This window comes from Centruroides vittatus, unplaced genomic scaffold (assembly GCF_030686945.1).
Source record: "Centruroides vittatus isolate TY-2023 unplaced genomic scaffold, ASM3068694v2 contig_19, whole genome shotgun sequence".
Classification (NCBI taxonomy): Eukaryota; Metazoa; Arthropoda; class Arachnida; order Scorpiones; family Buthidae; genus Centruroides; species Centruroides vittatus.
This window is the reverse complement of record NW_027121169.1, coordinates 5,507,218-5,522,269: the sequence shown is the minus strand read 5'-3', so window position 1 is coordinate 5,522,269 and position 15,052 is coordinate 5,507,218. Positions and strand designations below refer to the sequence as shown.

Below are 15,052 nucleotides of genomic sequence, written 5' to 3'. Positions count from 1 at the left end.
TCTAGCTGTAGTAATGGGTATTACTACAGCTAGAGTAATAGATGACTATCACAGTATAGTGTTTCTTACATTAAGTGTACACAATAACATTAACTACATTTGTGTTAGTGTTGCAAATTTTTCCAAGGATGAAAAATTTCACACAATCTATATTAAAAGATATTTAATTATCATTCAATGTCAACATATATTAAATTTTATGGCAATATCATACATAATAGATATATTTCTTAAAAAAAAACAAAGGGCTAATGCAATATTTTTGACAGACATTAACACAAAATATATTGTTGACTACTGTTAGAAATAAACAAAATTTATAAAAAAAAGGCACTAGATTATAACTGTAACATCGTAACCACTTATGCCCGAGTTGCAAATGATAATGGCACTTTCATAAATTTTGAAGCCTTGCTTGGCTTCAAAGAGAAACAGAAACGAAGCAAAATAGATTCTGAATATAATAATCATCTCGAGACTAACAATTATCTATCACAGAAACTATTTTTTTTAAACAAAATGTCAATAAAATGTTTCAAATAATTACATTACAATAGTTTTTCTCTAAGATTTCCAATAGAAATCTCTCATTTTAACCGAATGAATCACACCAGTTTATATTTTATATACACTTTCTGAAGAAAACAATGTGATATTAAGAAAAAAAGATACTTAAATACCATGATGTGATGCAAATAACTGATGTTCAGACTCTGATTAAATATGCAGAAAAGTGCGCAAGTAAAAAAAATGTGCCGTGACCAAAATTATCTCAAAACTGAATGTGAAAAAGGTAGACAATCAATTTGCACCTGTGAAACGATAATGACATGAAATATTTCTATAAACAATGAAAATATAACAATCTAAAAATAATATATCTTCAGATATTTATAATTTAACTGAATAACGTAAGTATATATAGTGGCAAATAAATATATTAATAAAATCTGATATATTTTAGTAAGCACCTTATGAATATTTTGATTATGTTTTTTACATTGTTCATATACAAAAATGAATAATTACAAGTTCGAGAATAATGTTATTAACTGTCTTTTGCATTTCTCACGGGCGAATGCTGCCTGCTAGAGTTGGGAGAGTGAAGAGGAGTCGTAACCAGAAAATTTGCACTGACCACTATGGGAAATGGACAGTCTTTGTCAAGATTCAATACTTTCACTTCCTAAATACATAAAAAAATTTAACTTTTAGTTTAATTAATGAAAGTTTAAAAGGATATTATGCAAAAAATAAATCTTTACTTCATTTTTGGCAAGAGTCAAAGTTTTCAAACCGGTTGTAGCCGTGTAAGTGGCATGGCCTTGTTTATCTAGAGAATAAATTGTTAAACGGTACATGAGATGACGCCTGCATGGCTGGATAGAAGGAATATACCGTTCGGAATCATTCCTTTGGTTACGACGAAATCGTACACACCTGTAGAAATAAATGTTAAAAAGAAGAAAAATTGGAAAATGAAACAATTTAAACATACCTCATGTGATACGTTACCACCAAATCTAGTCCGAAATTAAATCCTGTCCATCTCCAGATATGCTGTGGCATTATAAAGAAATGTATTTAAGCTTTTTTTTATGATTAGACACAAAGCATTTATTAGTAAATAAATTTAAAAGGAGACATAATTAAACTTTATTCATATATACAACCTGTCCATCCGAAATTAATTTTCTGGCACACCTCAGACACTGTGAATCAAATTCTTCCTGAGCTATTTGTTTGGGTCTGAAATTAAAAACATTTTTTTATTAATTTACAACTATTTATTTGAATACTTTGACATTTACAATTCAAAACACAAATTGATTTGAAGTCAGTTTTCATGTACTGTATGCAACATGAAGCACATTTATATAGATTAAAACTTTCTGTAAAAATCTTAAATAATAATTCCATATTAAATTTTTTTACATGTTTTATCTAAAAACAGTTGTACTACTGATTTTTATTATAATGACTTCCATTTGAAAACTATTTGGTCCAAGCAGGCTGGATGCTCACTGTGATGTATGCATGCACAGGCCTACAACCAAGTATATAAATCGATATGATAACCTCTGTAAATCTGTAAACTATAATAGAATGTACAGACATTAAGGCTAATGTCAGACAAATGTCAAAACAGACAGATGCTGCTTTTTGATTTGTGGATGTGAAAATTCATGGTCATGAAGTTGGTTGTCATACGAGCACTATATTCTATGGTGTGCATTACTAATCATTTTTATTTCAGATGTGTGTAGGTCAACATGAATCTTATAGATTGTGATGCACTGCTTTTTTATGTACAGTACATAAGTATTTAAAAAAAAAAAGGGTGTAGGCAATTTCTCATTTTGTTGTAGAGTTATAGGCTACTTCCTGTTTAAATAGCTGCATTGCAGTAGTTTGGTATATCTGCACTGCAGTATTTTCAGTTTTTGCTGTTTTTGGCATCTTTGCTCTTGTTTTTGTGATTTTTGCATTAGTTAGTTCTAGATGGCTAGTTCTTCTGGTTCTGGGGCTGCAGGATTGGGTCAAGATAGCTCGTCAGTACACACAAAATTACGGGAGTTTCTGGACATAATTTTGGCCAACTGTCCAGAAGCCAGCAGCATTCATATACACAAGAACATAGATCTAAAATTCGTAAAGCTGTCAACTGTCATTTTGGTTTAGCTAATGAAATTATCTTTTTCTCTCTAGTCACTCCGATAGTGATGTTGATATGTTGAATAAACTAATTGGTAACATTGCAGAAATCTTTTTCAGACACTGTTAGTAAATTGGAAAAGGAGGTTTCTGAGTGGGTTGGCTCTATGATTGACAAAAGAAAATAAACAAACTGCTGAACACTACAAAAAACAATCTCTTTAACTAGTCTGCCATCCCCTTCTTATGCATCACTAGGGCTGTCATGACATTTGGCAAACAATTTACAGATAGCTACAGGACATCGGTCTATGTGCAACTACAGCATGCATTCTTTTAATTGCATGGCACATGATGATCCACAGAACATGGCGTGCTGAATGCCTTGCATGAACCATTGTAATCTGTATTGATGAGTCTCATTACAGCCTAGAGACTAATAGTTGATGAGTGTACAGTACATCTCGCAAGCTCCAGAGACATGTTATAATTCTGCCCACATCACTGAATGCCATCAGTCTGAAGGTGGAGAAGCCTTTATTTGGTTTGGTATCATGTTAGGGTCTCGTATGTCACTGCATGTGTTTGAATGTGGTACTGTAACAGGGTAGGTGTATAGGTACTGTCATCATGCAGCAGTATATGCAACATTTTAGAAGTTCATTTGATTCTGGGTTCATTTTAATGGATGATAATGCTCACCCTCACAGGTCTGGCTTGGTTTAGGAATGCCTGAAAATTAAGGATATAAGGTGTCTGGACTGGCCACCCTTTACAACAGACTTAAACCTCATCGAATATAATGGTATGCCCCTGGTCACAGAGTTGTAACACATCATCCTCCACCATAGACTACTGCAGAGCTCCAAAGAGTACTTGCACAAGAATGGGATTCATTATCCCAGAAACTGTTGGACAACATTATAAACAGTATGCCAAACTGCTGTGTAGTATATATTGCTGTTTTAAGCTTCAGACCATGGTATCACATCATGACACAAGCAGTGTCATATGGGACAGCCCAGCCCATGTCCATTTCATTTTTTCCAATGGATTGGGAGAGTCCAAACTTCTTTTCTCACTAAATTTCATCTTCCTATCATGTCTACCTTCTTGAAATGTGTTTCTCACAGCTGAATGAGCTATAACTGTCCCATACAGCAAATTCCTTAATATACAAACGATGCTTGAAGAATCCCATAGCCACATTGATAATAGTTTAAAATAAATGAGATTTTAAGCATATGGACATTGTTTTTCAGCTAATTATGTGTATCATTAATTTATTTACATTAATTAGAAGAAACTAAATTTTAAATATATACAAACCCCCTGTCAACACCTTGATCCACACGCAACATTGTATACCACTGAGTTTTAAAAACAGGAAGAAACCAACCTATAGAAATATTTTTATGAATTTATTATGAAAAATATCATTAACATCCCTAGAAAATAAATAATTTACTTTTAGGCACAATTTGATCACTATCCAGCAATTCTACATCAAGATGATGATTCACCAAATGCTGAGATCTTAAGGCACGAAATGCAGGTAAATAAGGTTCACCACTTTCTGTCTCTAAGAAACTTTTTCCTCTTTCTTTTGTAAATAGTAATTTTGATGAAGCTGTAAGCAAAGTATTAAAAATTATTAAATAAAAACAAATAAATACTATATAAAATTTTTGAGAATTTCATATAAAGTGTGTCTCAGAATAAATACACAATTTAAAAATGAAATGCCAAGTTTTTCAAATAAAAAAATTTCAAAAAGTTTTTATTAATGAAATAATGGAGTAAACAAATGTGAATTTCAAATTTTAAAAATTACATCATCAAGATGTTGTCCATCTTGGCAACAGCACTCCTCTAATCTATCCTTCATATTCCCTGTGATCCACTGAATAGTTTTCCAGGATACTGTTTATTTTGGCTCTAATTTTTTGTTTTAATTGAATATTGTTTGGTAGTCTATGTAAACTTTGCTCTTAAGATAGTCCCACAAAAAATAATCAATAAAGGTAAGATCAGGTAATCTTGAAGGCCAGGGTATGCATCAAACTGTACACAGAAAACATTCTTGAATAGTGCTCAACTGAGGCTCTTGAAGCTGTATGTTGTTGCTCTCTTGCTGAAACCAGATATTCACATTATAGATAGAATACAGATAAAAAACTTTTCAAACAAAAGTTTCATCATTTCAGAATAACGTGTACTGTTGACAGTAAGCATGTGACCTTGACCAGCCTCAAATAAATATAGACCAATAATTTCTGTCAGCGACATCATACACAATTCTAAAGTCACTTTAGAATTATGTAATGGTCTCTGATGTTTGTTTTTAGGGTTTCATTGAGATTAATAGTGACAGTTTTGTTCATTAATATGTCCATTTAGGTGGAAGTGGGCCTCATCACTCCAAAATCATTGCTTAAGCCATTATTCTTTGAAGCAAAATCTTTCAACATTTTCTTGCAGTAAAATTTGCATTTTTCATAATTTGAATCAATTATTTCTTGCATGATTTGGATCTTATATGGATGTAAGCTACGGTTTAACTTCATAATCTGATGAACAATATATGCCAAGAGCAGCTGCATGTTTGTGCACAGAGCCCTTCAGTGTAAGCAGAACAGCTGCTGACACACTATCCACATTTTCATCACTTCTTAAAGTCTTCCTTCAACCTGGTTTTAGAGTATTTAGTGATGAGAATGTCCTAAACCTTTTCACACATGAATGGATAAGATTGGCACATAACTAAAGTACCAGATATTAAACTGAGCATAAAACTGATATCTAGTAACTGTGTAAGAATCCTTGAGCTTGAAAAAGGCCTCTATAATAAATATATGATGCTCACACCTGACCATTGCAACATTGTGACTAACTAATCTGCACCTCTCCTCTATTGAATGTACTCATTGTTTTCTAGTGATGTTCTGCAGCTAACATTTTATTAATTTTCAAAATTATAGATTTATTCTGAGACATCCTATATATTATAAATAATCTTTTTAAAATGAACTATAAAGACTAATTATCTCTTAATGTTAAAGAAGTAATAAATAAAATAACATATTTTCTGGAATTAAAAACTAAAACTTTACATGTTAATGATACATTTTTGAAAACTGTAAAATTATTTGTGAGAGGTAGAACTATTTTTAAATTCAATGAAGATATCAATTATGGTAGCTGTGTTTTTGTTCTGTAAATGTATGTCTCTTTAATCTGAATTAAAAATTAATTTCGGTAGACTATCCACACAGCTTTCTGGCTAGGTACTTCTTTTATTGTTTCATATGCATTTCGGGCTTATCTAAATCACTAAGTCCCTCCTCAGTGCAATACAAAGGTGTTACTGCTTTCTTAATTTTTGTTACATTTATACAGTATGTATATTGGATAACATTGAAACAAAATTATTTCCATTCAACACATATATCCTCTAGAGCAGGGCTTCTTAAACTATGGGTCGCAACCCCATTTGGGGTCGCTTAGCAAAATCTGGGGTCACGAGATTTTAATGCAAAATATTGAAAATAATTTGTGAGAGTTTGAAAATGGCATGCTTTGTGTCGTAGGTTTTGTGAGTTGCACTTTGTGTCACTTCTGGTGCAGCGAGACAACGATTCAGCAACACTAATTGTAGTGTAAACTAGTGTAGTGTTGTTGCTTTTCAGTGTATTCAGTTGTCTCTGTTCCATTGTAACACAAGAGTGAACTGTGGTAGTACACCATTATTGTTTTTGCAAATTTGTATATATCTTCAATATATATGTATATTTTCATTGTATTTCATATGTATATTGCAAAATATTTATATATCTTTATTTTATATATTTTTTTTTTTTGGGGGGGTTGTGAGAAAAATCACAATCATAAATGGGGTTGTGAATAAAAAAAGTTTAAGAAGACCTGCTCTAGGGCAACAGTGGGAAACCCCCAGCCCTCAGGCCAGCTATGGCCTGTGAAAAGTTTCTATCCATCCCGCGAGATCTTTAGAAGAAATTATAAATAAATATTTTTTGATGTAATTTGTCTAGTTTAAATTGAATATTATTCTCTGAAGAGTTATGGCAGCAATGACAGGAAAAAATAAGGGAGTCATTTCCTTATTTAAACAAAAAATGGGAAAACAGAATTTTTCTAAATTATTTATCTCATTGCATCATCCATCAAGAAAGTTTGTGTGCAAAAGCTATGCAATTAGAAAATGTAATGTCTGTCATATCAAACTACATAAACACAATAAAAAAATCAGCACCAAGTCATCAAGAATTTCGAAAATTGCTAATTGATCTTGAAAGTGAATATACAGATGTTCAACATTATTGCCCAGTCCGTTGGTTCTCGAGCGCAACTGTATTGAGTAAATTTTATAATTTGAAACACAAAATTAACTATTCATGGATATGAAAGGAATTCCCATTGAAGCATTAAATGATGAGAAATGGTTGTCAGACCTGGCATTGTTTGTTGATATTACAGGACACCTGAATGTTTTAAATGAAACCTTACAAAAGTAAAATCAAGATGTGACATAATTATATGGACATATTAAAGCTTTTAGAAGTAAACTCCATTTGTGGCAATCCCATATAGAGAAAAATAATCTTTTTCATTTTCCGCCATTATCTAATTATTGTGACAAATATAATCTTCAATTTTTCGTTAAAAAAAATCAAAGATCTTTATTCAGAATTTGATCGACGTTTTCAAGATTTCGACAAGAAAAATATTTATTTTCAATTTAGATAATATGACGAATTTAGCCTCTGTAATCCAAATTATTATTGGTAGACTAATCTCACAGCAATATCATTGGCAAATTGATTTTATTTTTTTTTAAATTACATCATATGCATTTCGGGCTGGTCTAATGTTTTCCAACCCCTCTTCAGTGCTAAAAACAAAAAAGTTTTATGTAAACTATCTAGAACACGACATTAATGTATGACAACAACAAATTTACAAACAAGGGGGAGGAACTTACAATATACGTTGGTGGGAATTACAACAATATTTCCATGGGTGGGAGGGCAAACCTTTCTCACATTTACTGGTATCCTAAAATTACAATTTTTTTGTACACAACTTATTGATATATGGCTAATATAAGTAAAATTGTAAACAACACTTATACTCACAAGTTAAAAAATTGTTTCCACCACAAATGTATAATAAACTCACTAAAACATCCAATAATTAAATAAGCTGACGAACAAATGTATAGATATTCCCAAAGCAATATAAAAATTTTGCATATTGAAAAAGACATGTATAAAAGGAAACTTAAGGAACATATAGAAATAAGAAAACAAAAAAAATAAGAATTTAATTAATCATTCGAAAGGTATGGAAATCAATTACCGCTGGTACAGTTTAATAGATGGCGCTAAAATAAATTAATAAGTAGTAAGAAGTCATCACATGATTACTGTTGTAAAAGTGCCGAATGAAGTATACTGGAACTAATAATGTTGTAAATTTGTGGTGTAACCCATGCTTTGGGAATATCTGTACATTTGTTCGTCAGCTTATTTAATTATTGGATGTTTTAGTGAGTTTATTATACATTTGTGGTGGAAACAATTTTTTAACTTGTGAGTATAAGTGTTGTTTACAATTTTACTTATATTAGCCATATATCAATAAGTTGTGTACAAAAAAATTGTAATTTTAGGATACCAGTAAATGTGAGAAAGGTTTGCCCTCCCACCCATGGAAATATTGTTGTAATTCCCACCAACGTATATTGTAAGTTCCTCCCCCTTGTTTGTAAATTTGTTGTTGTCATACATTAATTTCGTGTTCTAGATAGTTTACATAAAACTTTTTTGTTTTTAGCACTGAAGAGGGGTTGGAAAACATTAGACCAGCCCGAAATGCATATGATGTAATTTAAAAAAAAATAAAATCAATTTGCCAATGATATTGCTGTGAGATTAGTCTACCAATAATAATTTGGATTACAGAGGCTAAATTCGTCATATTAGCTACATATACAGCAAAACATTTATATATTATTTTCAATTATTTAACTCGCCCATTTCCATCACTGAAATCGAAACTGTTCCAAAAAATTTCAAATGGAATTATTGGATCTGAAAGAGAGGGTAGGTTTATAAGAAAATTTTAATTTTACACCTGTCTATGAGTTTTATAAAAATCTGTTGGCTGAAGAATTTCCAAATTTATTTGATAATGCGAAATATATTTACTCTTTATTTGGCTCAACATATCGATGTGAACAGCTGTCCTCCAAGATGAAGTACTTTGAAATTGAAGTAACAGAACCAAAATAACTGATACACATTTGGAAAACAACTTGCATTTAAGCACCACACAAATTAAACCAGATACTGAAATGCTAACAAAATCTTTGCAGCACCAGATGTCACATTAAATAAATACTTTTTTTACTTATACACATATATTTATTGTTTTATGATTAATAGTTATTTTTCCAATTCTTTGTAATTTTCAAAAACGATAAGAGAAATAAATGTAGTAATTGTTTTTTTTTATTGCATATTTGCAGACTAAAAAATTACAGGTCGCAAAAAGGTGTCAATTAACTACTACAGCCAGCAGAAAAAACATAAAATTTATTCTGGCCCATGTTATAAAAAAGGTTGCCCACCCTTGCTCTACGATATGCCAACTTTTATATTTTTCAACTGTACATGCTGATAAAATTTCTGTAAAAACATCTTATAAAGATAAGATTGCCACAAGATACTAAAGAACAAATAAAATATAATCAGCAATATGAAAAGAACAAATATAAAAAATTAATTAAAAATTTTCAATATCCAACTAAAATAGAACTCACAACTTGGAGAGAAGCTCTTATACTAAACAAAACCAAAATAAACATCCCAATAAACATCAAAAAAATATTATATAAAGGACTAGATTTCAATGGTCCCAATAAATGGGACGTTTGAAATATAATACCAAATCTAGACAAAATGTGTAATGATCTACCCAAAGTAGAATCAACTATGATGAAAATTAAACTAAGTAATAAAATTAAAACATATATAACTAAGAAAGAAAACAAAACAATAATAAAAGAACCTAGTTACTTTCAATATAAAACCCAAATTCAAGAGCTGAATAACTTCCTAAGAGATAATACATTAGAAATTATTAAGGCTGACAAATCAAAATCAAACAGTAATAGTTACCGAAGAATGGATAAGAAATAAAAAACAAGAAATTGTAACAAATAATAAATTTTAAAAGTTACCTATAAATCCTATAGACGTAATATATTCAGAACTTAAGAAAATAATTAATAAACTAGAAAAACTTAATGAAATTACTAAAACAGAAAAATGGTTCATACTAAATGAAGAAAATAACTGTATACCAAAACTAAATATAAAACTTAAAACACACAAGATAGGCAAAAAAGTAAGACCAATAATTAATTTTAAATATTCAACTTTATATAATTTGGAAAAATTCCTAAAACAAAAGCTTAAAAAATACCACAACTCACACCTTGCAATTAAAAATGCAGACGAACTCATAAAAGAACTAAACAAAATTGTTATAGAAGACAGGTACAGAATGGCCAGCCTCAACATAGTTGATATGTACCCATCGATAACTTGGGATCTAATAGAAGAAAAACTTAATAACTTGGACGTCAACAAAGAAATAATAGACTTAATAGAATTCACATACAGAAGCAACTATTTCGAAACCAATGGAGAATATTATACTCAGACAGACAGAATAAGCATGGGATCAGTGATCGGCCCAAAACTTGCCGAACTAATTATGATAGACATCAATAATATAATATGTAACATACCAGGCATAAAATTCTACAAAAGATATGTTGATGACATTTTAATAATATATGATGAAACAGAAATTAATATAAAAGAAATTAACAAGCAAACAAATGATATACACAAAGCAATAAAATTTAAAATAGAAAACAAAGATATAACAAGACAAACAATTAACTACCTAGATATTACAATAACAAGATTAAAACAACATCTCAAATATAGAATATTTTTGAATATTCTAGCTCCAACCAAGAAACCGAGCTCCAACCAAGTAACAATCAGATACCAATCAAAAATGCCGTCGTACGTCAAGTACAATATATATAAAATGGAATACGACAAAATTATAAACTGCCCAAGCCAAGAAGCACATGTATATGAAGACCTCATGGAATTAAGAAAGAAATTTCTCCTAGCAGGATTCCCGCAGAGATTACTAAACTGACGGGAAACCAGACTTAATAACCCAAGAACCCTATGTAAAAATAAACAAGTAACTAAAACAAAATATATTAAGTTTCCTTATATTAAAGGCCTATATGAACAAATCAACAGAGAAATAAAAAGAATAAACTACAAATTAGCACCATCATATCAAAAAATGGAGAACAAACTGTTAACCTCGAACCTGAAGAAAAACCAGCAAATACTGATCAAAGCCCAACGTGTAGTATACAAAATTCCATGTGCTGTACCTCAAAAACAAAAAATATTACATAGGAGAAACAAAAAGAAACGTAAAAACTAAACTGAAAGAACATATAGCAGACCTAAAATACAATAGAATAAATTCTGCATTTTACAAACATTGTACTTTAAATAGCTGTAATATAGACAAAGATAACGCAGAAATACTGCATAAAGAAAAATTAACAAACAACAGGAAGTTTAAGGAAACCATGGAAATCATAAAAAGTAAAGACATATAAATAAAAACTTAAGTCTTAAAATAAATGAAAACTGGCTCAATACTAAGCCTAAATTATAGAATGACACACGGTTTCATCAAACAAATACATAACTAGTTAAAAACCTTAAAAGGTTGTATTCCTGTGTGATTAGTTCTCAGCAATCCTATGTTTACTTCTAATAATTAGAAAAAGAGAACAAGAGATGATTAAGTACTGATTTCTTAATGTAGTTACATAGGAAGTTGTGCATGGAGAATCAGGTGGAACCTTTTATGTTAACTTTGAAAATATAAGGCTTTTGCTTTATTTTTGGGGTAGAAGTGGGTTTAAAAAAATTATAAATGACAATAATGATTAAAATTTTCATTAAATCTAACCTCATTCAAGATATAATCCCTTTTCTCCTCTATCCCCCTTGAGTTATTATGTCCAAAATGTAATAGTATCATTACTCCATATAAAGAAACCTTCCTGTCAAACTTCAAAACTTTTGGTCCATGAGATCCTGATACATAAATCAAAATACAGTCAAACCTGTTTTTATGCGCTCTTTTTATGTGCGATTTTTTTAATGCGAATTTTTAATTTGTGCGGTATAGTTGGCGACTAGTCTCGTGCGATTCGTCATGTCTTACGTTGACTTATTATAGCTAAATAAACTTATTATAGCATAAATGCACTTATTATAGTAATATTATTGCATGAATATGCGAAAAATGAAATAATTTACTTTTTAAGTCAACAAAACACCACCTGTACAAAAATATGTAAAACAGACGATAGAACAGACGATGCAGTCAAGTGCTGACGTCTGTTGTCAATAAATTCTATTTCGTACGGTTTTGAGTTATTTTCTATGTGAGACTTTTTTTTATGCGGTCCCTGTTGACCGCATAAAAAAAAAATATTTTTTAATTGTGTCGCGAAAACTATTATTTACAGCCATTCGTGAAGTTTCGTGAGATTTTTTTTATGCGTTTTTTTTAATGCGGTCCCTATCCCCCGCATAAAAACAGGTTTGACTGTACATAACTTACATACAGAATTCTGTTCTGTTTTTGGAATTGATAAATGCACAAATCTCAAGGAGTCAAATTTTGCCTGATTTCAAATTAGCAAATAATTAAATACTTTTTGTTTTAACAGTTACTTAATCTTTTAGATTAAATTCTCATTTAAAGTACATCTTTCCCAAATCTATCATAATTATGAAAACTGATCAACTAGTTAATGAAAAATCTGTCTTTAAACTTTAATAAAATTATATATGCATAACATGCGTGAAATGTAATAAAGACGTAAATGTTTGGAGTTTTTCGCTTAAGACTCTATTCATAAGAGAGATGTGTAATTATAAGACAAATAATCAACATACTATTTGATGTTTCATGGACACATTTATGAGCTTCAAGAAGAAATGCTTTCATATTTCCATCCCAAGAAGGATTTTCATGAACAAAGATCCACTGTAATAAAAATAATTTTTTTAATAGTTTCAACAAAATCAAATTGTTTTATTAGAGAATTACTTACAGTCTTCAAAAGAATATAAATAGAAAATTCAGTTTGCATCACAATTAGTTCTGGGGAAGAAATTAACTTCGTCATGAGCTCAGTACTGAAAAAGTTGTTCTTAATTAATAATCTAACAAAATTTTATTTGGTTTATAAACAACAATTTAAAGATAAAATTTATGTAAGCAGATGCAATGAGTTAGTCCAAGTTAAAAAGTTTACATATATTACTAGAATAAGAAAAGTTTGAGTATTTAGAAAATGTTAAAAGTTTTGTGATGTGATTCCTTGCTCATTTATTAAACTACAATGATTAAATATGTACTTAGATACATGCTAATATCAATAAATTTCATAAAGTATAATTATGTTCTATATTCTAATAATTTTATCTGATTCACAAATTTTTAGTCAAAAATGAATGAATACATATTTTGTAACTTCATTACTAATGTTCTGAATAATAAAATATATTTGCTTTTCATTACATATGATTAAGGAATCACATACCAAATTTCTGTAATATATTTTCTCAATACCCCACATACAGTATGTCTGAAAAGTTCTGTGCAGTGAGAAATGCTGTAATAATGTTAAAGTTATGTGTATGACATTGCATACAAAACCTATAAGTTGTAAGTTCTATGTTTCCACTTTCTCCAGGATGCAGTGAAAGACAGGTGTATGAGAACAATCTGCAAACATTGGAGAAGCTGGAGATGGCAATTACACAACACATAAAACAGATCACTGCACAGTAACTTTTCAAACATCTTGTATAATCTAATATTTATATTCTATTTTACATTTATATGTCATCAGAACTCTTATCTGAAATTGCTTTGAAACATAAAAAATACATTTAAAAATTGATATACTTTTCAGATGTGCAAATTTATTATTTTTGTTTTCATGCATATTAAAAATATTTTGCAATGGGAGAATTCGTATTAAAAGAAAGTGCTGGATCATTGCTTTTTAAAATGCTTTTTAAAAATAGAATTTTATGATCACATAATAAACATTTCATACAGCATATATATATAGTTTGGGTATTGGTTTAAACATTTATTATAATTTTCAGAAAATATATTGTTTATAAAAAAATTAAAAATATCATTAATTAGTTTTAGAAAATAAAACATTTCTTGAATTTGTTAATTATTTCACTCTAAAGTTCAATCTTTTCTGCAGGTCAGATAAGAGAGATCAGCTTGATTATAGTCTTTAATCGTTATGATAATTATGCAAATTGTACTTGATTTGTCGCAACTGTGGAGCAGATTCTTGAATTTTTATCATGAGATTCCTTAAGAGCCACTCAAAGGATTTTTCAGCTACCTTTTTTAAACCATATCGTTCAGCAGCTTCATAATACAGTAACACAGTCTGTAAACTAAGAAAATCACTATTAAAATCATTAATTTTTAAGAATTTTGAAAAATAATTTAGTGAATATTAATATTTATCATTACTAAATAATAAATAATAATAATGATAGTTTAAAAATTAATAGTGCAGTACTCGACCAAATATCTGATGAACTTGGGACTGGAAGTGGTCCAGATTTCCAGATTTTTAAATTTTCTGAATGAAGTCTAAATATATACTTAAAATATAAAATAAACAATGGAAAGTTCAGAATGAAACTTTTTAACACACTTATATACCAGCAGTTACACTGGAACTGACATTGTGTGTTGCATGTCACAGAAACCAAAATGTCTGCACAGCCAACTATAAGCTGTATAGTTTTGAATCTGCCCACCAAATTCAAAACTAGCCAGTTTAAAAAATACATAGTTTTTTGATAATTCCAAATTTCTGAAAATTGAATATTTGGTCTGATACTGTAAATTAAAAAAATAAAATTATACAACATTATAAATTATTATAAAAATATGATAGTCATTCATTTTTATTTCTAACGATTTGAAATAAATACAAAATAATTAATTTTAACACACATACAAAATATACAGTATAATTGAAAAGTTGTTCCACAGTAGATGTGAAAATGGGAAGAGCTTCCAGGAATGAAGTAATGATGTCACAGGCAGATTGCATATAAAATTAGTTAAAGTAAGTTATGATGCCACAACTAGGCCAAGCCACTTGGATATGGCCCACTGTGGAGCAACTTTATAGTTG

At 29.8% G+C, this 15,052-nt stretch overlaps 1 protein-coding gene across 1 annotated transcript in view; it reads right to left on the bottom strand.

Annotated features, from left to right (window-relative positions):
- Positions 1 to 148: 148 nt before the first annotated feature.
- The window catches only part of gcl (germ cell-less), a 30,109-nt gene continuing 15,205 nt past the window's right edge, over positions 149 to 15,052 (bottom strand). Inside the window, exons 6-14 of the mRNA XM_067264584.1 lie at positions 14,160 to 14,297; positions 12,920 to 13,004; positions 12,762 to 12,852; positions 4,124 to 4,285; positions 3,985 to 4,054; positions 1,674 to 1,749; positions 1,499 to 1,560; positions 1,266 to 1,440; positions 149 to 1,186 (exon numbers count right to left, since the gene is read on the bottom strand). Coding sequence (XP_067120685.1) covers positions 1,049 to 1,186; positions 1,266 to 1,440; positions 1,499 to 1,560; positions 1,674 to 1,749; positions 3,985 to 4,054; positions 4,124 to 4,285; positions 12,762 to 12,852; positions 12,920 to 13,004; positions 14,160 to 14,297 — 997 coding nt within the window. The 3' untranslated portion in view covers positions 149 to 1,048. The remainder of the gene's footprint in view (positions 1,187 to 1,265; positions 1,441 to 1,498; positions 1,561 to 1,673; positions 1,750 to 3,984; positions 4,055 to 4,123; positions 4,286 to 12,761; positions 12,853 to 12,919; positions 13,005 to 14,159; positions 14,298 to 15,052) is intronic.